The 24,756-nt window shown below is 40.8% G+C and overlaps 2 protein-coding genes across 2 annotated transcripts; one reads left to right on the top strand and one right to left on the bottom strand.

Annotated features, from left to right (window-relative positions):
* Positions 1-5,702: 5,702 nt before the first annotated feature.
* Positions 5,703-7,028, bottom strand: LOC138904869 (uncharacterized). The gene is made up of 3 exons (XM_070193369.1): positions 6,822-7,028; positions 6,604-6,735; positions 5,703-6,497 (listed from the first exon to the last, which is right to left on the bottom strand). The coding sequence occupies exons 1-3, from the start codon at positions 7,026-7,028 to the stop codon at positions 5,703-5,705; spliced, it is 1,134 nt and encodes a 377-aa protein (XP_070049470.1).
* Positions 7,029-19,195: 12,167 nt separating this feature from the next.
* On the top strand, positions 19,196-21,353 carry LOC138904868 (uncharacterized). The gene is made up of 3 exons (XM_070193368.1): positions 19,196-19,960; positions 20,218-20,518; positions 20,989-21,353. Exons 1-3 carry the CDS (start codon positions 19,196-19,198, stop codon positions 21,351-21,353), a joined length of 1,431 nt encoding a protein of 476 aa, XP_070049469.1.
* Positions 21,354-24,756: the final 3,403 nt, after the last annotated feature.

The following is a 24,756-nucleotide window of genomic DNA, read 5'->3' as shown; positions in this document are numbered from 1 at the left end:
TCATAAGATAGATGTTACTTCTGAAGATCACTTACTGAGGTTTGGATTGGGGCCAATGATTGTCGGATGAGCGATGGAAGTTCTTTTGTCAATTTATCTACTTTGTCATTTGCATGTTGTGCCTATAGACCAAGCTTGGAGAGTGCAGGAAGTGAGACAGGTGGTGTCGCAGTGGCAGTTCTGGGAGTGGATACGGAGGTAGCTGGAGCGGAGGAGGTGTCTGGCACTGATGAGGCAGCAGGTACTGCTGAGGCTGAAGAGGCCGGAGGGAGAGTGAGTGATTGCTCTGGTGGATCTTCGATCACTTTATCTGCAGCATCATTGCGCCGAGTGATGTCAATGTCCTGAACAACTTTTTCTATGTGGTCATGTTTGGGGAATGAAGAAACCGCCGCATCTTTACACAAAGCATGGTAAAGGGAGCGAGGTTTCTTTCTGGTTTGCCCGGATCCCAATCTCAGGGAATATAAGTTCTACCACATCAATATTGATACCCGACATGATGCAAGCAATAAGGATCGCCTTCTTGATACTGATGTCGGTCTCATTTCTCGTAGGCAGTATATGAAAACAAAAAAAACTTAACCAATACCGGCCTTCTTTGGTGAAATCCCTCTTGAGAATCTTCTGGCGTTGTGCAATCCAGGGCGGATTTCCCTTGCCTATGATAGAGGCTACCCAAGCACGCTCAGATTCCTTATTTGTAATCTTTTCCTCATATTCTGCCATGCCTGGCTCCCACTCTTCGAAATATACATCATTGATTGATGGGGAATCACAGAGTATTTCAACTCCTTGGACTAAGACAGAGTTCAAGAATCTACAGTTTCTCTTTTGTTCTGAGTTCCTGGATGCAGCATATGCAGCATAAAATTCCCTAACAAGCGTCTCGTTGTACTCTCCTGGAACCTTAATGAAGAACTCACATCCCTTCTTTTTGATGTTTTCTAGTACATGGGGATAGTGTTTTTTAAGACCATTGAAACTCAGCTGCTTTTGTTCGAGGATCATTCTTTTTACCAGACCATCTCTGTACAGAGTCCAAGAGCCGATAATCCTAGACCTGAGATCATCACCACTCTTTATGCGTGCCTCGTCCTGAAGGTCAACTGGTCGCACAAGGTCAAGCTGTGCCTCCTCCTCTTTAGACTAGGAGGTAGGCTCAGATGAATTTTTGGATGTGCCAGGCCGTTTGCGTTGGGATTGCTGTGATTTTGGGCTTATAGTTGTATCCCTTCTCTTTCCTTGAGTGGTGGGTGTTCATGATGCTAAGGATTTCTTTGGTGCCATTCCTGCCAATTAACGAGGGGTTAGTACAAGGTAGAGCATGTGTAACATATGGCCTAGAAATACAAGACACAAAATGTTTTGCGAGCAGTTATGCCATCGCATAACAACTCTGTGGACCGCAAACCACAACGCAGAAGATAACCATCAAAAGTAAAAAAAAAAAAAAGAATTATGCGGGCCGCAGAAGTGGTCGCAGAACAAGTTTGCGACCGCAGATCGGTCGCATTTTGAACTTTGAATAAATCTTGATTCTGACTAGGTCTGCGACCATTGTGCGGTCCGAAACCATTTCTACGGCCGCAGACTCAACCACATATTGGCTCTTAGAAAACTCTCAAGCATACAGAATGCGATGACTCTGTGGGCCGCAAAACAGTTATATATACCGCAACGATCATCGTCTCTACTAAAAAATGTACTCACATGCAACTTTTACGCACACTCAGTACCAAATGCTCAAGTTGTGAGAGAGCATCACACACACTCAACATCAGGTCGATTTCATGCTTAACCTAACAATCTCTAATGCAAATTGTCACATATTTCCAACCCCTTACTCTATTCATACCCCCTAATTCTAACCCCTAAATTTTGATTGACCCACAACACATCTTCCCCCCTCCCCCAGAGTCGATTCCCATTACAAGAGATAAGAAGTTGGGTAGATATAATAGGGTAACATAGATGAGAGGGGAAAAAGAAAAAGAAGGAAAGTGAAAGCACACATCAGTCTTTACACTAACTGAGCAAGATAGATGTTGGAAATTTACATACCAGATTGCAGAAGTTCGAGCAAGCCAAGTTGGTGTGAATCGCGAGCCAGGCGATCAAGGTGAGCCTTACTCTTTTTTTTCTGTGTTTTTCTCTTGTATTTTGTTGCCGTGTCTGGGTGCATGAAATTAGAGAAAACATATGGAAAGGAGAGAGATACAGAACTAGGGTATAATACCTGAGGATTCTGTGGTCAAATGACCATCGCATAACACATTCTGCGAGCGCATATATGTTTTGCGATGGATTAGTACCTAGGTGGTCTGCTACAGATGTGCGATCAATTTTGCGGGACGCAAAATTTGATTTTTCTCCATATTTTTAAGGCCCAATTTGATTGGTGTTCTTCTTGTGTCTGTGACCATTATGCGGCCGCATATGTTGCCGCAGAACAACAATTGAATTCAAGCTTGCTTTCCTTCATTTTCCCTCTGCCTTTGCATCCTATTTCTTTTTATTTTGGGTAAACTGCATTCTGACACACACGTCAAACTGTTCAACACTTACAAATAAACCTACCTAAATTAAAATCTAACCAAAATAATGTAACCAACACATGGGTTGCCTCCCAAGAGGCGCTTTATTTAATGTCGCGTCACGACGATGTTGCCCTAATTTTGGCTAATCAGTAGTGGGAATTGGTGTAGGACCATCCTTGAGTGCGAATTGTTCTACCAGTTGGCTTTCTCCAATGGTTCCGAGGTAATGCCTTTCTGTTTGCATTAACAGTTTTTGCTAGAATATTTTTGATCTCCCGGTTGGAGACTTCTACTTGACCGTTTGACAGAGGATGATAAGGGTTAGCCACCTTGTGCTTAACTCCATATTTTTCGAGCAACCCGGCAAAAGCCATCTTGCCTCATTGTTCGGCAAGACAATTGCCTAAACCCATTTAGAGACATAATCTACTTCCACAAGATATATGTCATGTCGTAAGAGCTTACGAAGGGACCCATGAAATCTATCCCCCACACATCAAAGATCTCGACCTCCATCACAAAGTTCATAGGCATCTCATGCCATCTAGAAATTGACCCTTGGCTTTGACATTGATCACATGCCTTGACTATTTGGTCTGCATCTTGGTAGATCGATGGCCAATAATAACCACATTCAAGCACTTTTGCCGCAGTACGATTTCCAATGTAGTGACCCCTAACTGGAGAGTCATGACATGCTTTGAGAATTTGAATTACCTCATCTTCCGGAACATAACGCCGAATGATGTTGTCAACGCAAATACGGAACAAAAAGGGTTCCTCCTAATAGTATTGCCTACACTCCCACAAGAACGTTTTCTTTTGATAAGCTTCCATTCCGTCAGGGATAAGGTCACTAACCAAGAAGTTAGCGATGTCGGCATACCAAGGAGTGGAGGTGCTAGATATTGCCAATAAGTTCTCATCTAGGAAGGCATCATTCATTTCAAGATCTCCTTTTGGTCTCCCTGCCTCTTCAAGCCTAGATAAGTGATTCGCAACTTGATTCTCTGTTCTTTTCTGATCATTGACTTCAAAGTCAAACTCTTGTAACAAAAGAACCCACCTAATCAATCTTGGTCTATCATCCTTCTTCGCCATAAGGTAGCGGAGAGCAGCATGATCGGTGTAGACTATCACTTTGGTTCCCAACAAATAGGCTCGGAATTTTTCAAAAGCATAGATAATAGAAAGCAATTCTTGCTCAGTTACAGTGTAATTCATTTGTGCACCATTGAGTGTCCTGCTTTCATAGTAGACAGGATGAAGAATCTTGTTATGCCATTAACCAAGTACATCTCCAATAGCTACACCACTGGCATCACACATGAGTTCAAATGGAAGAGACATCTCCAATAGCTACACCACTGGCATCACACATGAGTTCAAATGGAAGAGACCAATTCGGTGTGACAATAATAGGTGTTGTGGTGAGCCTTGCTTTCAATTCCTCAAAAGCTTTGAGGCACTTCTCATCGAACTCAATCTTAGCATCCTTTTCAAGGAGCTTACACATGGGACTTGCAATTTTTGAGAAGTCTTTGATAAATCACCTGTAAAAACCGGCATGCCCCAAAAAGCTCTGAACACCCTTTACCGAAGTGGGAGGAGGAAGCTTGGAAATGATATCGATCTTTTCCCGATCAACCTTTATGCCTCGCTTGGAAATTTTGTGGCCAAGAACAATACGCTCGTCCACCATGAAGTGACATTTTTCCCAATTAAGTACAAGGTTTGTTTCCTCACATCTTTTGAGCACTTGCCTAAGGTTGGCAAGGCAATGCTCAAAGGAATCACCAACTACAGAGAAGTCATCCATGAATACCTCTAAGAAGTCCTCCACCATGTCCAAGAAAATTGACATCATGTATCATTGAAAAGTAGTCGGGGCATTGCATAGCCCAAATGGCATCCGTCTTAAAGGTCCCACACGGACATGTGAATGTCGTCTTCTCTTGGTCCTCTATGGCGATGTTGATTTGGTTGTAGCCAGAATAATCGTCCAAGAAGCAATAAAATGACCTTCCCGCTAGTTGATCAAGCATTTGATCATAAAAGGCATAGGGAAATTATCTTTGCAAGTAGCACTATTGAGCTTCTGGTAGTCCATGTAAACTCTCCACCCGGTCACCGTCCTCATTGGGATGAGTTCATTTTTGTCATTTCGAATCACGGTCATGCCTCATTTCTCTGGAACACATTGCACCGGACTCACTCAAGGACTATCGGCAATGGGTTTGACAACCTCGACATCCAACCATTTTATGATTTCTTTCTTCACCACCTCTTGCATGGAAGGATTTAACCTTCTTTGATGCTCTACGCTAGGTTTGCTCTCTTGCTCCAATTGTATCTTGTGTTCACAAATTCCGGCGGGAATCCCTCGGATATCTACTATAGTCCAACTAATGGCCTGTCTGTGCTCCCTCAAGGTATTCAATAAGTGTTCAACCTGCACATCATTCAACAAAGAAGAAATGATTACAGGTAGAGTTCCATTAGAGCCAAGAAATTTATACCTTAAGTGTGGCGGAAGTGGCTTGAGCTCAAGTTGTGGCGGCTCGATAATTGAAGGATTAGCGGGAGGAGTGACTCTATTCTCTAAGTCAAGAGAAAGCTTCTTTGGTGCATAAGTGTAAGACCCAATCCCTTCCAATGCATTCATCGATTCCACGTATCCTTCCATGTTCTCACCATCAAAATTCACCAAAATAGTTGCCAATGCCTCACCAAGGAATTCCTCTTCCATCTTCACCTCGACTGTATCCTCTACCTCTTCAACAACATCAATGATTGAGATACTTTCGTATGCATGTGGCAATTTCATACCCTTACTCGCTTGAAAGGTAATTTCTTCGTCATTAACTCGGAACTTGATCTCATTTCGTTCTGAATCCATGAATGCCCTCTCGGTAGCAAGGAATGGTATCCCCAAGATGATGGGGATCTCTTTATCAACAGCACAATCGAGAAAAACAAAGTCGGCAAGGATGAGAAACTTTCCCACTTTCACAAGCACATCATCAACTATTCCCACCGGTCACTTTATTGAACGGTCGGCCATTTGCAACCTCATACTTGTAGGCCTAGGCATACCTAATACCGCTTGCTTGTAAATAGCAAGGGGAATTAAGTTGATGCAACCCCAATATCACAAAGGGATCATGAAATATCGCTCACTCCAATAGTGCATGGAATGGTGAAGGCTCCCGGGTCCTCTTTCTTTTGGACAGCGGTTGTTGCTATGATGGAACTAAACCGTTGAGTCACATTCACCACTTCATTCTTTGTAGTTTTCTTTTTAGTGATCAAGTCCTTCAAGTACTTAGCAAAACCCGGCATCTCTTGAAATGCTTCCACAAATGGAATGTTCACCGATAATTGCTTTAGGATGTCATAGAACTTCTCGAGTTTGTTATCATCAACCTTTATAGCAAGTCTTTGAGGGAAAGGAGGAGGAGGCCTAGGAATTGGTGCTAGATTTTTTGGTGCCTCTATTATCTTTTCCTTCACCTCTTCATGGTTCACTTCTTGAGTTCTCACCTTCTTCGGGAGTCTTTCAACTTCAACAACAATTGGCACCTCAACTTGTGCCTCGACTTCTTGTTCAGAATCTTCCACTTTGACCACATGTTCATTCTCTCCTTGAAGTAGTTTCCCACTTCGAGTTGTAATTGCCATACAATGAGAAGTTGGACCACTCCCACTACCTTTTGGGTTGGCAATTGTATCACTTGGGAGCGTACCTTTTTGCTTTGGATTTTGATATCTTGAAAGATGCCTCATTTGCATCTCCAACTTTTGAATAGATGCGGTGTGAGAACCCACAAGCTCGGTCATATTCTTCGTTGAAGTGTCGGATCTCTCATGATTTTGCAATACTCTTTCAAGCATGTTTTCCAACTTGGACTCACTTGAAGAACTTTCCTTCCAATGAGGAGAGTTAGAATATTGCCCCTTTTGTGAAACATAGGGGTTTGAACTCTGATTTGAAAATTTGTTATTTTTGTTACTCCAATTTCCTTGATTTGAACTACCGTGTCATTTCACAAATGTTGGTTGCCTTGCCCTTGCGAGTTAGACCTCCATTGATGTTGTTGTCCTGAACCTTGGTAGGATTGTCGTTGATATCCTCCTTGAGGATTGTTGACATAATTTGATTCTTTGTATTCTTCATTTGCCATGGGTTGCACATCTACCACAACATTCACCTTTTTTTGTTTGGATTTTAGTGAACATTTTCGTCAACACGTTGACATTGGTGGCAAGCCCGGCAATTACTTGATCTCTTTCTTGCTTCTCCTTAATCATCTTGGTCAAGAAAGGAGTACCATATGCAATTTCACCTGTGGTGTCTTCCGAGTTCCAAGGTTGATTATATTCTACCATCTTGTCAAGGATTTGTATGACTCTTACAAATGTTTTATCCATAAAGGATCCATCCGCTGCAATTTTGGCTATGCATTGATTCATAGGATCCAAGCCCATGTAAAACTTCTCCAACAAAATATTATCCGGAAAGCCATAATTTGGCGACCTCACTAAATATAGCTTGAATCTATCCCATGTTTCATGTAGATGCTCCCTCGGTAATAGCTTGAAGAAGAAAATTTATTCCCGGAGCTCACACTTCTTGCTTTGCGGAAACCATTTTGCTAGGAAAGCTCGGACAAGTTCGGGCCAAGTATGGATGGAATTAGGATGTAGATTTTGGATCCACTGTCTTGCCTCTCTAGTTAGAGAGTACTTGAACACCCTCAACCTTAGGGCATCATCTGAGACATTATTTTGCTTGTACATTGCACACACACCCAAAAATATTTTGAGATGTAGTGTCGGATCATCATCGGTGGAATTTCGGAAGAATCCCTCTGCCTTTAGCATTAGGATTAGACTGTGTTCCACTTTGAAGGTGGCAGCATCAACTATTGGAGGGACAATGGCATTTGTATCCTCAATATACTCATCTATATCCGCAAACACATTCTCTTCTTCCGGCTCGCCCATGTTTACCTAATGACACCAAGCAAAGTGTGATGGAATAGAAGAAGACGTAAAGTAAAGTACACACTAGTTAGTAATTTCAAAACCGTATTCCCCGGCAATGGTGCCAAAATTTGATACGCTCAAATTATACCTATATAAATGGTGTAAGACGGTCGGTGTCAAATATAATAACCCAACTAGGTTGGGGTCGAATCCCATAGGGAATACGTGTGAAAAGGTTAATTGAATAGTGTAAAACTTGACTTAAGCCGTAGTTCTACTCCGTTAGTTTAAAAAAGAGTTTTGTAATTGTGAATTGTCAAGAAAAGCTATTTTATTAAGAGAGTATGATTAATTTAATTAAGAAACCAAGGTTGTGTCCCATCAATGGAATGTAATATTATCGGTATTAATATGATATATTTCTAATGGAAGGTCGTTTGATATGCAAATAGCTCCTAAATGACTACCCAATATTTTCCACTAACTAGGTAGTATTTCCTCTTTATGATTTTCCCAAATATAAAAGAGTTACAATTAAGAGCAACTAATTTATGCCAAGTAGAACCCACTTATCCCTATGCGATTCTATTAAACAAGGTTTAAAGCCTTGAGTTCTTGCTATTCAATTCTACCAAACCCTACCCCACTTTTCCAAGTAAAGATAGAGTAAAATGGAACTAGTTAATGTTTGCAACCATCAACCATAAATGAAGCATGAGAAATGAATAGAAACCAACCAACCATATTATATATATATATATATATATATATATATATATATATATATATATATATATATATATATATATATATATATATATATATATATATATATTCAATGCCCATTAACATTACACCCACTTAGGGTCCACAACCTTAGTATTTAAAGTTAGCTACTCATACTAGAATACAAGAACAAAGTAATAAATAAAGTCATAAAGCTTACAAAGAGAATAACGTCTTGGATTCTCTCTCAAAAGCTTCCAAAATAATGGTGTAGCCTCTTTTTCAGATAAGATGGTTCACAAAAACCCTAATCATTCTATTTATAATGGTCTAAAAATTGTGGTCAAAAAGTGACAAAAATAACCCTGCAGATCAAGTCTGCGACCGCATAATGGTTCGCAGAACGCTTTCGCGGTCCGCACAACTTCATTTTGGTTATGCGGTCCGCATATTGGTTTCGCGACTGCATAACGTACCGCAAAATCATCTTCAGTGGAACTCCTTTTGCTTTTGTGCAATCATTATGCGGTCCGCATAAGAGTTATGCGACCACAAAATGGATCGCAGATTTGACTCTTAGAAACTGTGATGATCTGCTTCATTCTGCGATGGGTTTGCGGTCCGTACATCACTTTTGAGGTCGCAGACCTGCCGTATTTCTGACTTTCCATGGGTTTTTGTCATCTTTTTTATGTTCTTAGCTTTTCAAGTCTGGTTTCCTGCAAAACACCAAAACTACATAAGAAATGACTTATAATGCTTTAAAAGATGAGCTAAAGTCTATGTAATTAGTATCAAAAGTGTCGCATTTCTACGGCACATCAATGATTCAGAAAGGGAACAAAGTAGTGGCTCAAATTTTGGTCCAATGGAAAAACTTACCTCCAGACCTCACAACTTGGGAAGACTACAAGGCTATGAAAATTCGTTTTCCCACCTTCCTTCCTTGAGGGCAAGGAAGGTCTCAACAGGGAAGAACTGGTGCGAGTTGAAAGGAGCTCAGTTTTGGAAGATGATACTATAGGCTACTAAGGTTGTACGCAGCCGTTATGTTAATTAAAAGAGGGTAGGAGACACTTTTAGTAATAGTACAGTTGATCCCCAGGGGCGTTTTATAATAAGTCTTAGTTAATACACATTAGTCCCTTACATTTCAATTAGTGAGCACTATTAATACTGTCAGAGTTAGTTATTGAGTTTTGTCTTGTAGTGAGTAGTGGAGAGGCATACATATACGTTGTAATCAGTTGTTTGCAGCTTATGCTTAATCAATCTATTTCCAATTTTTGCCCTATTTCTTCATTTTCCTTTTTCTATATTAGGTGCCGGGCACTCAGCCCATTTCTATTCCACTATATTGTATGTCACCAGCGGAGTTGAAAGAACAGCTTCAGGAACTCCTTGATAAGGGGTTTATTCGGCCTAGTGTGTCACCTTGGGGTGCACCGGTTCTATTTGTGAAGAAGAAGGATGGTTCCATGAGAATGTGTATCGATTACAGGCAGTTGAACAAGGTCACAGTCAAGAATAAGTATCTTTTGCCTCGCATTGATGATTTATTCGACCAGCTTCAGGGAGCGAGGGTGTTCTCCAAGATTGATTTGAGGTCCGGTTATCACCAGCTGAAGATTCGGGATTCAGATATTCTTAAAACAGCTTTCAGAACCCGATATGGCCATTATGAGTTCTTGGTGATATCTTTTGGGTTGACCAATGCCCCAGCAGCGTTCATGCATTTGATGAACAGTGTATTTCAACCCTATTTGGACTCATTCGTTGTTGTATTCATTGATGACATCTTGGTGTACTCTCGTAGCCCGGAGGAGCACGCTCAGCATTTGAAGATTGTATTACAAAGATTGAGGGAGGAGAAGCTTTACGCAAAGTTCTCCAAATGTGAGTTTTGGCTCAGTTCAGTAGCATTCTTGGGGCACGTGGTGTCCAGTGAGGGTATTCAGGTAGATCCGAAGAAGATAGAGGCGGTGCAGAGTTGGCCCAGACAGTCCTCAGCTACGGAGATTAGGAGCTTTCTTGGTTTGGCGGGTTACTACCGTCGCATTATGGAGGGATTTTCATCTATTGCATCGTCCTTGACCAAATTGACCCAAAAGGGTGCTCCATTCAAGTGAATGACATGTAGAGATTTTGAGTTGATTTTAGGTTATAAATTCATGGAATAAGTGAAACCCTATACGGTGTACAAGTATACGACTTGTAGAGCATCAGGTAAAAATACATAGACAGTCTATTGAACACCCCTGATGTTATCGAAATGACATGTAGAGATGTTGTTTCAATTTTTCATCTTCGACACCTTAACGAAGAGCATGGCCTATTGAACACCTGATGTTATCGAAAACGTGCTAATTGATCACATTTTTGACATCTCTAAACAATCGAAAATGCATAAATGCTAATCGATGTTGACATGGAAAATAAGAAAACGAGAAAAAGACTTGTCATCAAAGAAATTAAAATAAAAAAGTCAAAATCAAAAAGAAGAAGAAGAAAGATTAACTGGAAAAGAAGAATTCCGGAAAAGCTCCATCTCTCCCGATCCATTATCTCTTGCCTTTTGCCTTTCTTCTAGCTTCTTAAAGTAAAAAGTTAGATTTGTGGGGCAAATCATTTTTCTTTTGAGAAGTATTTGAGAAAATAACAAAATATTTCAGAGTCGGGTTGAAAAGAGATGGTCGGAATTCTACATACGATGGTAGCCGGAATCTAGAAAAGTTGGGAAAGAGAAGAAGGTCGTAATTCTAATTCGCAAATTAATATTTCCAGCAATACGCGCTCAAGCTGATCAGGTGGGAGACATGCGCTCTGCTGCGTCATCAAACGTGTTTAATACTCATTTATTGACAACTAAGATGTTCAATAGATCGGACCCTTACTTAGTTAAGGTTTCCAGATGAAAAACCCGAATAAGTCAAGGGAGCTGTCTATATATTCTGCCTATATGTGGAATTTCTTATTTAACAAAAATATCATGCACTTTTGGGGGCAATGATCCACTGAATTTTTTGTTACTCTTCATTATCTAATTGTTTGTTTATAAACCACCTTGCAAACTTGAAGTGGTATGTAAGAGTCAGTTTCATGGCGGGTCGTTTAACTTTGCTTTTATTACCCAAAAGTTATTTTTCTTTCTTTTGTCATTTAAAAATTATTCAGTTTTGTGTTCATTACTCAAAAGTCATTTTTCTTTCTTTTGTTGCACAAAAATTATTTTACTATATTCTAGTTATCACAATAATCACTTTGACCAGATTTTACAAACCTTTCACTTGAAAAGTTTGTTATGCTCTTGACATTATAAATTCTCCCATTTATGCAACACCTTCTATATTACATGCTATATAATATACTTTACCCAGTATTTTACGTATAATTAAATTAACTTAATATTATTTTATTTATTATTTTATAATATATTTGTATATTTAATTTTTTCTTAATATTGTTTTAATAGCAAACCACTGACCCAGGCTTTCATCTCATGTGGTGACGGGGGGTTTGGCCTTGACTCCTACCTTGTTTATTAAGACAAAACAAAAAAAAATGTACAGAGGACGGGAACATAATACCAAAATCTCCCACAAAAAAATACATAACAGAGAAATAAAATTAGACCTAACCCAGTACATAAGACGGATCCAAAGGAGTTCCACATGCTTATGATCTGTCATATGTGCTAAGTCCCAAAAAAAATATACCATCCTGATATAATACCTAATACAATACATAAAAAGTCCTAACAATATTTCAAAGCCTCTGCTTTCTACTTCCAAGAATAATTCGAACCATCACAGAGCTATGTGGACGTGTGCCGGAGAATATGATTTTTGACAACTTTGTGCCTCAGGTTTGGAACCTGCATCATATCCATTATATAGTGACCCAAAGCATGTCTAGGAAGATTCATATAATTAAATATCTTTGTCTCTTGAATTTCATGACTCCATTTTTTCCAACACATCTGCTACATTATTGGCCGCTCTATAACAATATCTGATAACAATGTCATGTTGATGTATAGGTAGTTGTGCTTCTCTGATAGTATCATCAATATGCCAGGCAGGAGTTATGCTATTATTCAACATATCCACCACTAATTTAAAATTGCATTCCAGTATGACTCTATCATATCCATTAGAATGACACCATTGAAAGCCTATTAGTGCAGCCTTAGCCTCTGCCAAATTGATCATGCCACAGCCCAACTTTTGAGAAAAGGTCATAATCATATCACCTTTATGATCTCTTAAAATTCCACCAACACCAATGAGTTCATTCCCCTTCTTGCTTCCATCAGTATTAAGTTTAGCCCAGCCAAACGAAGGTTTTTCCCATTTTACTTGGATACAAATGATTTTAGCAGTTAAAGACATTAACATATCATATATCTCATGCCATGGAGTAGTTCCTTCAATGTGAATATTATGTTTGTAAATTACCCACCGCAAATGAGATAGAACCTGGAAATGAATTCTAGCAACAGAGATGTTTATGCCCCTATATGTAGAGGCACATCTAGCTTTCCACAGTTCCCAACAAATAATAATAGGCGTGATCTTATATATAATCTGCAATACCTTATTATTGGGCTTATACTCCACCAGCTATGAACGATATTTAGAATAGGTTTATCTTCCCATCTAAATCTCAGCTTTTGATGTCCTACAACAATTGCATCTAGATGGAAAGTGCTGGCCAAACCTAATAGTAATATCATCAAAGGGTAATTTTCTTTTGAGCACTCTCCACATTAAGAATGACATCTTATAGGGGAGAAATTTATTCCATATCCCCTCAAGTACTGGATTAAGATTCCCAGACTGCCTTACAATTTGCCATGCTGAGGAAGTAGAAAAGAAGCCAGTTGAACAGGAACTCCATACAGCTTTATCAGGGACATTAGTATTCCCGAATTTAAAGGATCGAATAAGTTCTGTGAGATACTCGGGAAGTTGTTATAACTCATGAAAATATAAATGATCTCCTATCCTGACCTGTTTTACTTCCCTCGTGTCATGATTTTCATCAAGTTGGACAATGTTGGAAAGAGCTCCAATGCCTAGCCAATTCTCCCACCAAAGACTTATATATCCTTCATTGCATCTCCAAAATATATGCTTCTCTGTTTGTTCCCTTATGTCCAATAAATTCTTTCAACTATGGGAATCTTTCTAACAGGGTGTATTCTACTACAATATTTGACTCTCAAAAATGCAGCCTATAAAGAATTAGTGGTTCGAAATCTCCATCATCTCTTCATAGAGAAAGAGTTGCATACATCTACTAGACTTCTAAATCCAATTCCACCTTCCTCCTTGGGATAACACATGTTACTCCATGAGCTCCAATGATATCTTAGCTTTCCCTCTGAAGTTCCTTAATAGAATCTAGCTATGTATCTTTCAATCTGCTTGATGATCATTTTTTTGGGGGGGGGGGGGGGGGGGAAGGGAGGGGCATAGCAGTAAGAAGATGTGATGGTTGAGATTGAAGTACATGCTTAATTAGAATATCTCTCCCCCCTATGGATAATAATTTGACTTGCCATACATTAGTCTTCCTTACTATCTTGATCATTGAATTATTAAAATATGTTATTTTCTTCATTCCCACGTAGAGAGGACAACCAAGCTAAGTAATGGGAAATTCGATATGTTTGAATCCAGTAATGGTCTTAATCTCTGCAATATAGCTTGAATCTGCATTACAAGCAACTAAAGAATAACTCTTTCCATAATTAATAGATTGGCCAGAACATCTCTCATAATTTCAAAGTTGATGCATAATCAGATTTAGAGAAGTGATGGATCTAGCGGTAAAGATCATAACATCATCAGCATATGCTATATGAGTAATTTGTGGACCATTCTTATGCATTGAGAAGCCCCTAAACAAATTAGAAATCATATTATTAAGAAGCCTAGTGAGTACTTCTGCTCCAATTATAAAAAGAGATGGTGAAAGCGAATCCCCTTGCTTGAGCTCTCTAGTTGAATGAAAGAAATCTTTTATGTTACCATTAATCAGAATTGAATACCAATTATTGGAAATGGAGTTCCAAATTAAGTAAATCCAGCTCTCAAAGAACCCAAATTTCATCAGTACAGCTAACAAGAAATCCTAGTTTACCCCGTCATATGCCTTAGCCATATCAAGATTAATGACCACATTACCTCCTTCATTATCCTTATTGATATCATGCACAATTTTCTGGGCAAGTAGAATATTCTCAGTAATGAGACGACCTGAAACAAATCCACTTTGATTCTCTGTGATAAGCTTGTGAAGGATTAGATTCAATCTTGGTAGAAAAATTACTAAGACTTATAGGTCTGAGATCTGAAAAAGTCTCAGGGTGCTCAACTTTAGGTAGAAGAACCAAACATGAACTGGTATAGTACTTAGTCAAGTTATTACCATTGAAAAAGATTTGAATCAACTCTACAATATCGTGTTTAATAATATTCCAGCATCTAAGAATTGAAGTTGAGGGGCTGATTGTCCTTCTTAAAGAGAGCATCAAAAAACTCAATTGCTCCCGCAGCAATCTCCTGATCTCCAGTAGGAGTCTTTATTCTATGCAAACTAAGTCTTCTCCTTGTCTCATTAATAATGGATTGGAAATATTTACTATTAGATACGCCCTCTTCTAGCCATTTTATGTTAGCTTTTTTCTTGAGTAAAACTTCTTCAGCCTTGAGCCATCTAGTCTATTGAGCATGAGCTTTGTGTAGTTCAGCTCTATGATCATCTTCTATCACTGTCTATATATTATAGTTCCAATTGAACCATTTGGTGTTCCCATTCTTTAAGATTTAGGAAGACATCGCCAATTTGTTCCTTGGACCAAGCACTCAAATCTTTTGCCACATGCTTCATTTTTTGCTGACTTGTTGGGGCACTTGGTGTCGGGTTCAGAAGAGTTTCAGAGTGAAATGGGACACATAGTCCCTAAATTGAAAGTTTAAGTCGTAGGAGTTAACTGTAGTTTGACTTGTATGAAGACGACTCCGCAATGGAGTTTTGGCATTTTCAATAGCTCTGTGAGATGATTTTTGTCTTGGGAGCATGTCCGGATGTTGATTTGGAGGTCCGAAGGTTATTTCAGCATTAATTGGTGAAAGTTGAAAAGCTCAAAAGATTTTGGAAAGTTTGACCGGGAGTGGACTTTTTGATATTGGGGTCGGATTCCGATTTTGAAGTTGGAGTAGGTCCGTAATATCATTTATGACTTATGTGCAAAATTTGAGGTCAATCGGACTTGATTTGATAGGGTTCGTCATCGAATGTATAAGTTAAAAGTTTATAAGTTCATTAGGCTTGAATTGGGGTGCGATTAGTGATATTAGCATTGTTTGATGTGATTTGACGCTTCGAGCGTGTTTGTATGATATTTTAGGACTTGTTGGTATGTTTGTGTAATTCGGACCAAGTTCGACGCATTTCGGAACATTGAAGATTGCTGAATCTGGTGCTTCTGGTTTCCTTATATGCGATCGCAAGTGGAATAACGCGATCACGAAAAGTAGTGTGGCACTGGTGGGGGTTTGCTCTATGCGATCACGAGGTGGTGTATGCAATCGCGGAAGGTTGGTTTACATTGAATCACGAACGGGTGTAGGAGGTTGCGTTCGCGAAGAAAGAATGGCGAGGCTAGGGCTGAGGCAGTTCGTGCTACGCGATCGCTTGGCCTAGGATGTGATCGCAGAGTTGAGGCAGCTTGTTAATCGCGTTCGCGATTGCTTTCACGCGATCACGGAGAGTAAATTTGAGCTGGAAAGAAATTGTGTTAAGCGATCGCGAAGGTATTTCCGCGATCGCGATGTGTAAATCACTGGGCAACAGACTTAAATTTCAAAACAAGGGTTTATTTTCTTATTTCACAATTTGGACTTTGAGAGCTCGGTTTAAGGTGAATTTTCGAGGGATTTTCAGAGGAACTGTTGGGGTAAGAGTGCTTAACTCATTTTTTATTAAATTCCACTAATTTATCTTTACTTTTACCATTTAATTAGGGATTTGGGTTGAAACTTTGGTGGGAAATGGAGGAAACTTCTTAGGCCGAATTTTGGGGATTTGAGCTAGATTTTGGTATCGGATTTGTGTAATTCTTGTATGGTATGACTCGATATCGAATGGGTGTTCGGATTTTATAACTTGGTCGGGTTCCGAGACGCGGGCCCGGGTCGATATTTTGGAGCGAATTTTCAATTCTTAGCTAAGGTCGTTATTTCATTATTTAAATTAGTTTCCTATAGTTATATTTGTAGTATGAAATTATTTTGGCTAGATTCGAGTCGTTCGGAGTTGAAAAATCGAGAGAAAGGCCTTCTAATTGATTGATTGAGTGTGGTTTGACGTAAGTGACTTGTCTAACCTTGTGTGGAGAGAATTTCCCTTAGAATTTGGTACTGTGACGATAATTTGTAATATGTGAAGGCCGTGTATGCAAGGTGATGAGTGCGTACACGGGCTAAATATTGAAAATTCCGATTTTGGCTACGTAGTTTCCTTTTTCATGTCTTAATTGAGTTACGTTAGCATGTTGTAGTCATCATATTTAGTCTAATTTCACATGTCTACTTGTCTTATCTCCTATTTGAAACTTGTATCACATGTTTAGTTGAATTACTTATTTTTCTTGATTTTCGTATTCATTACTTAACTGTGAAATTCTTTACTTGAAATTGCTATCCTTGAAATATCCTTCTGTTGAGTTTGGTGTTGAATTGTAATGTCGTGGTTCTTCTGAGGCAAGGTGTAAGTTGTTAAAGATCATTTATTTAGTTGTTGTGTTTTGGCTTTTGTGTTATTTTTAAGGTGGTTGTTTGATTGTTTGCGAGAGGTTTCTGTCGTTCTGTTGTTATTGTTGAATGAGTTTTCTGTCGTGATGTTGTTATTGTTTGCACGAGGTTTCTGCCGTGTTGTTGTGATTATTGATACGCATGCGGTGGTATAAGGTCTGGGTGTTGAAATGCATGCGATCAGATATGGTGGGCTTGATACGCGTGGCTAGTAGGGGAACTGCTAGAAGTCATGCGGTGTGATAAGGTGGGCTAAAATGTGAGATGCTATTTCGGGAAAATAATTTTCAAAACCACATATAAAGGCTCCTGCGGTTATATAAGGAAAGACTATGACTTGTTTTTAGTTTTTGGGACTATGAGGCAGTACCTCGGGAGTACCCATATTGATCTTCTTTATTTGCTGTATTGTTTGGTTCTTGTTTCCTTAACATGTAAAATTCTTGTTTTCCTTTCATGTTGTATTAGCTTTCCTTGATTCTGTGTTGTTATTTCCCGTAAATTCTTTATTGTTCAATTTTTTGTCATTTTCATTATATCATTATATCTTCTATCTTGTTTCTTATTTTCTCCAGTGGGGCCTTGACCTGACCTCATCACTTCTACCGAGGTTAGGCTTGACACTTACTGGTTCTTATTATGGTGTACTCATACTACGCTTCTGCACATGTTTTGTGCATATCCAGGTAATCCTATCAGCATTTGTGTTAGAGCGTTATGTGGCTTGCTTATTGGAGACTTCAAGGTACACCTGCCCGCATTCATAGGCCTCGGAGTCCCCTTCTATCTTGTTCTTTCTTATTTCTTTACATCTTTATAGACAGTGATGTATAAGAGTGTTCAGTACTGTATCTAGAGCTTGTGACTTGTATTTACACCAGGTTATGGGAGATTTACATGTTGAGTTACATATTTCATTTTATATAGTTGTTAAAGTTTTGAGATTTAAATTATTATTCTGTTATTCCGCATGTTTTGTTAGGCTTACCTAGTCTTAGAGACTAAGTGCCATCACGACATCCTAACGGAGAGTATTTGGGGTCGTGACAAGTTGGTATCATAGCTCTAGGTTCATAGGTGTTCTAAGTCACACGCAAGTTTAGTAGAGTCTCGCGGATCAATACGGAAACATCTGTACTTATCTTCGGGAGGCTATGGAACTGTTAGGAAAAGCTCCACTTCTTTGATTCCTTATCGTGCCAAATCTTTAACTTTGGATTCTAAATTTCTTTCTTTTTATTCTCTCACAAATGGTGAGGACACGTACAATTGGATCAGTTAACCAGACACTCGCGCCCCCTACTAGAGCTGCGAGAGGCTGGGGCCATGGTAGAGGCCGAGGACGTCCACATGGTACTGCCATAGCACCAGCACGAGCTACTACAAAGGAGCCACCAGTAGCTCGAGTTAGAGGCAAGCACCTAAGACGCATGTTACTACACCAGCCCTCCAGGAGACTCTCACCCACTTCCTGAGAATGTTCGGCACTTTAGCACAAGCAGGGTTGATCCCACTTGCTCTTGCCACATCTCAGGTCATGGGAGGAGCGCAGACTCCCCCCACCCATACCCCAGAGCAGCGGGTTTAGGTTTAACAGGTCCTAGTGGTCATACCAGTACAGCTAGTAGCCCCAGTTCAACTCGAGGTTAGGGGAGCAGCTTTTGAGGGGGAGCAGCTTAGGATCGAGAGGTACAAGAAGTAACACCCTCCTACTTTCAGTGGCTTGGCGTCAGAGGATGCCCAGGGTTTTCTTGAGGAGTGCCATTGTATCCTCCATACTATGGGTATTGCGGAGTCTAGTGGGGTTGTTTTCACTACGTTCCAACTTAAAAGAGTGGCTTATCAGTGGTGGCGAGCATATGAGTTGGGTAGTCCGGCCGAGGCAGCTTCACTCACTTGGACTCAGTTATCAGATATGTTCTTGAGGGAATATGTGCCCAGAGTCTCAGAGATGCATGGCGTGTAGAGTTTGAGCAATTACACTAGGGTTCTGTGATCGTGTCGGAGTATGCGGTCTGGTTCAGTGATTTAGCTTGGCATGCACTAGCCTTGGTTGCTACTATTAGAGAGAGGGTCTGTCGATTTATCAAGGGGCTCAACCACAGTATCAAATTTAGCATGGCCCAAGAGTTGGAGACGGACATCGCATACCAGCAAGTAGTAGGGATCTCTAGGAGATTGGAGGGTATGCTGACCCGGGAGAGAGAGGAGAGGGAGGCCAAGAGGTCTCGAAAGTCCAGCACATATAGTGGTGTTTGTGCCCCAGTTGCATCTCTTCATGGTAGGGGCTATGAGAGTCACCCTGTTCGTTCAGCACTTCCAGCTTTCAGTGATATTCCGGCCACTCCTAGGCCTCAGGCTCCCTACTATGCACCGCCATTATCTAGTGCATCTTCTACACTAGGTGCTTTCAGCGGTCAGTCCAGCCGATCAGGCTCGAGTCATTCACAGCAACCACGTCCTCCGAGAGCTTGTTTTGAGGGTGGTGACACTTGTCATATGGTGAGGGATTTCCCCAGATTCAGAAGGGGTGTACCTCTACAGACTACTCAGGCTCCGCGTATTCCACCGGGTCCTCAGGCTTCTCAGTCCATGGTCACCGTACCAGCTGCCACCCTACCTGCACGGCCAACTAGAGGTGGAGTTCAGGCAGGCAGAGGTCGCCCTAGAGGGGGAGGCCATGCCAGATATTACGCTCTTCCTTCTAGGACAGAAGTAGTTTCTTTCGACTCAGTCATCACAAGTATTGTTCTATTCTCTCACAAAGATGCATCAGTCTTATTTGATCCAGGCTCCACTTATTCGTATGTGTCATCTTATTTTGCTCTGTATTTGGGTGTATCCCATGATTCTTTGAGTTGTCCTGTCTATGTGGCCACACCTGTAAGAGATTCTATTATTGTTGACCATGTGTATCGGTCATGTTTGGTTGTTCTTAGTGGTTTTGAGACCAGATCTGATTTATTGTTGCTCAGTATGGTAGATTTTGTATTATTTTGGGCATGGACTGGTTGTCTCCCTATCATGCTATCCTTGATTTTCACGCCAAGACGATGTCGTTGGCTATGCCAGGTCTACCTTGGTTAGAGTGGAGAGGTACTTTAGTTTATGTTCATAGCATGGTTATTTCATTTCTAAAGGCTCAGCGGATGGTTAAGAAGTGGAGTGATGTGTATCTGGCATATGTGAGAGATGTCAGTGTTGATACTCCTACCGTCGAGTCAATTCTGGTAGTTAGGGATTATCCAGATATATTCCCAGTGGATCTTCCTGGCATGCCGCCTGACAGAGATATCGACTTTGGTATTGATTTGTTATCGAGCACTCAGCCCATTTCTATTCCACCCTATCGTATGGCCCCAGCAGATTTGAAAAGGTTGAAAGACCAGTTGCAAGAGTTGCTTGATAAGGGCTTCATTCGGCCCACTGTGTCACCTTGGGGTGCTCCAGTCTTATTTGAAAAGAAGAAGGATGATTCTATACGCATGTGTATTGATTATCGCCAGTTGAACAAGGTTACAGTGAAGAACATGTATCCATTTCCACGTATTGATGACCTATTTGATCAGCTACAAGGTGCTAGAGTGTTCTCTAAGATTGACTTGCATTCAGGCTATCATCAGTTGAATATTTGGGAGCCAGATATCCTAAAGACTGCCTTCAGGACTCGGTATCGACATTACGAGTTCCTTGTGATGTATTTTTGGTTGACCAACGCCCCAGCAGCATTCATGCTCTTGATGAATAGTGTATTTTAGCCATATCTTGACTCATTCGTCATTGTGTTTATTGATGACTTTCGGGTGTACTCCTGGAGCTGGGAGGATCATGAGCAGCACTTGAGGACTGTGCTTCATATCTTGAGAGAAAAGAAATTATATGCAAACTTTTAAAGTGAGAATTCTGGATAGATTCGATGGCATTTTTGGGTCATGTAGTATCGAGTGAGGGGATCAAGGTGGATCCGAAAGAGATTGAAGTAGTGCAGAGTTGGCCCAGACTGTCTTCAACTATGGAGATTCAGAGTTTTCTAGGTTTGGCAGGGTATTATCGTCGATTTGAAGAGGGTTTCTCATCTATTGCAACACCTATGACCAGATTGACCCAGAAGGGTGCTCCGTTAAGGTGGACCGAGAAGTGTGAGGATAGCTTTCAAAAGCTCAAGATAACTTTGACCACAACCCTAGTGTTGGTGTTGCCTTCAGGTTTGAGGCCTTATACTGTGTATTGTGATGCGTCGCGCATTGGTCTGCGCGGTGTTGATGCAGGACCGTAAGGTGATTGTCTACGCGTCTAGACAGTTGAAAGTGCACGAAAAGAACTATCCTATCCATGACCTTGAGTTAACAGTTATTAGTCATGCCTTGAAGATTTGGCGGCACTATTTGTAAGGTGTCCCTTGTGAGGTCTACACCGATCACCGGAGTTTACAGCATCTGTTTAAACAGAAGGATCTTAACTTGCGGCACCGAAGGTGGTTAGAGTTTCTTAAGGACTATGATATCACCATTCTATATCATCCTGGGAAGGCAAATGTGGTGGCCGATGCCTTGAGTCGCAAGGTGGAGAGTTTGGACAGTTTAGCATATCTTTCAGTAGTAGAGAGGCCATTAGCCTTGAATGTTCAGGCCTTGGTCAACCAGCTTTTTAGATTGGATATTTCTGAGCAGAGGCGAGTTTTATCTTGTGTGATTTCTCGGTCTTCTCTTTATGATCGTATCAGAAAGATTCAGTATGACAACCCCCATCTGCTTGTCCTCAAGGACACGATTCAGCATGGCGATGCCAAGCAGGACACTATTGGATATGATGGTGTATTACAGATGCGGGGCAGCCTATGTGTGCCCAATGTTGATAGTTTGTGTGAGTTGATTCTCCAGGAGGCTCACAATTTGTGGTACTTCATTCATCCAGGTGTCGTGAAGATGTATCAAGATCTGAGGCAGCATTATTGGTGGCGGAGAATGAAGAAGGACATAGTGGAATATGTATCTCAATGCTTAAATTGTCAGCAGGTGAAGTATAAACATCAGTGGCCAGGTGGATTGCTTCAGAAGCTAGAGATCCCAGAGTGGAAATGGGAGCGGATTACTATGGAATTTGCTGTTGGGCTCCCACGGACTCAGAGGAAGTTCGATGCAGTTTGGGTGATTATGGATAGGTTGACCAAGTCAACTCACTGCATTACAGCGATGACTACTTACTCTTCAGAGCATCTGGCTCAGGTTTATATTCGCGAGATTGTCAGGCTTCATGGCATGTCGGTATCTATCATCTCTGACCAAGGTATGCAGTTTACAGCGCGGTTCTGGAGTGTCGTACATCATGAGTTAGGTACTCGGGTAGAGTTGAGTACAGTATTTCACCCTCAGACGGACGGACAGTCCGAGCGCACTATTCAGATATTGTAGGATATGCTTCATGCGTGTGTGATGGAGTTTGGGGATTTTTGGGATCAGTTCTTGCCACTTGCGGAGTTTGCCTACAATAATAGTTATCAGTCGAGCATGCAGATGGCCCCATATGAGGCTTTGTATAGTAGGCGGTGCCGGTCTTCGATGGGTTGGTTTGAGTCGGTTGAGGTTTGGCTATTGGGTACAGACTTGGTTCAGGATGCTTTGAAAAAGGTCAAATTGATTCAAGATCGACTTCGTACAGCCCAATCTAGATAGAAGAGTTATGTGGATCGGAAGGTTCGCGATGTTGAATTCTTCATTGAGCAGCGGGTCTTGCTCCGAGTTTCACCCATGACGGGCGTTATGAGGTTCGGGAAGAAGGGCAAGCTGAGCATTTATGTATATCGAACCTTTTGAGATTCTTGAGAGGGTTGGAGAGGTGGCCTACAGACTTGCATTACCACCTAGTCTAACTGCAGTTCATCCAGTGTTATATGTTGCTATGCTCCGGAAGTATCACGATGATCCGTCTCATGTGTTAGACTTCAGCTCAGTCGAGTTGGACAAGGATCTATCTTATGTTGAGGAGCCGGTGACCATTTTGGACAGGAAGGTTTGAAATTTGAGGTCGAAGATCATTGCTTCAGTTAAGATCCAGTGGAGGGGTCAGCTAGTCGAGGAGGCGACTTGGGAGACCGAACATAATATGTGTAGCCTTTATCCTCATCTTTTCACCACTTCAGGTATGTCTCTATACTCGTTCGAGGACGAACATTTGTTTTAAGAGGGGGAGGAAGTAACGACCCGACCGTTCATTTTAAGAATACTAGCCTCGATCTCCTAATTATTTCTCCATCTATTTCATTTTGTGGTTATGTGACTTGTCGGGGCGCTTGGTCTCAGGTTGGGGAGATTTTTGGAGTGCAATGGGACACATAGTCCCTAAATTAGAAGTTTAAGTCGTAGGAGTTGACCGTAGTTTGACTTATGTTAAGACGACTCCGGATTGGAGTTTTGGCGGTTCCAATAGCTCTGTGGGGTGAATTTGGTCTTAGGAGCGTGTCCGGATATTGATTTGGAGGTCCGTAGGTCCTTTCGGCGTTAATTGGCGAAAGTTGGAAAGTTGGAAGATTTTGAAAAGTTTGACCGGGAATGGACTTTTTGATATCGGGATCGAATTTCGATTTTGGAAGTTTGAATATGTCCATAATGTCATTTATGACTTGTGTACAAAATTTACGGTCAATCAGACTTGATTGGATAGGGTTCGGCATCGAATGTAGAACTTAAAAGTTTATAAGTTCATTAGGCTTGAATTGGTGTATGATTCGTGATTTTAGTATTGTTTGATGTGATTTGACGCTTCAAGCGTGTTCGTATGATGTTTTAGGGCTTGTTGGTATGTTTGGTTGAGGTCCCGAAGGCCTCGGGTGTAATTCGAACCATGTTTGACACATTTCGGAACATTGAAGATTGCTGAATCCGGTGCTTCTGGTTTCCTTATACGTGATCGTGAGTGGAATAACGCGATTACGAAGAGTAGTGTGGCACTGGAGGGGATTTTATCTATGAGATTGCGGGGTGGTGTATGCGATCGTGGAAGGTTGGTTTACAGTGAATCGCGAACGCGTGTAGGAGGCCGCGTTCACAAAGAAGAAGTGGCAAGGCTGGGGAAGAAGCAGTTCGTGCTACGCGATCCTGTGGCCTAGGATGCGATCGCAGAGTTGAGACAGCTTGTTAATCACATTCGCGATTGCTCTCACACGATCACGGAGAGTAAATTTGAGCTAGGCAGCAATTGTGTTACACGATCGCGAAAGGATTTCCGCGATCGTGATGTGTAAATCACTAGGCAGCATACTTAAAATTTCAAAACGAGGGTTTATTTTCTTATTTCATAATTTGGACTTTGAGAGCTCGGTTTATGGTGAATTTTTGAGGTATTTTCAGTGGGATTGTTGGGGTAAGAGTTCTTAACTCGTTTTTGATTAAATTTTATTAATATATCTTTGATTTCACCATTTAATTAGGGATTTGGGGAAAATGGAGGAAACTTTTTAGGCCGAATTTTGGGGATTTGAGCGAGAATTTGGTATCGGATTTGTGTAATTCATGTATGGTTGGACTCGATATCGAATGGGTGTTCGAATTTTATAATTTTGGTCGGGTTCCGAGATGCGGGCTCGGGTCGACTTTTTGGATTGATTTTTCAATTCTTAGCTAAGATCATTATTTTATTATTTAAATTAGTTTCCTATAATTATATTTATAGTATGAAATTAT

The sequence above is a fragment of the Nicotiana tomentosiformis genome, chromosome 2, assembly GCF_000390325.3.
Source record: "Nicotiana tomentosiformis chromosome 2, ASM39032v3, whole genome shotgun sequence".
In the NCBI taxonomy this organism is placed as follows: Eukaryota; Viridiplantae; Streptophyta; class Magnoliopsida; order Solanales; family Solanaceae; genus Nicotiana; species Nicotiana tomentosiformis.
Note: the sequence above shows the minus strand (reverse complement) of the source record. Positions and strands in the feature narration are given on the sequence as shown.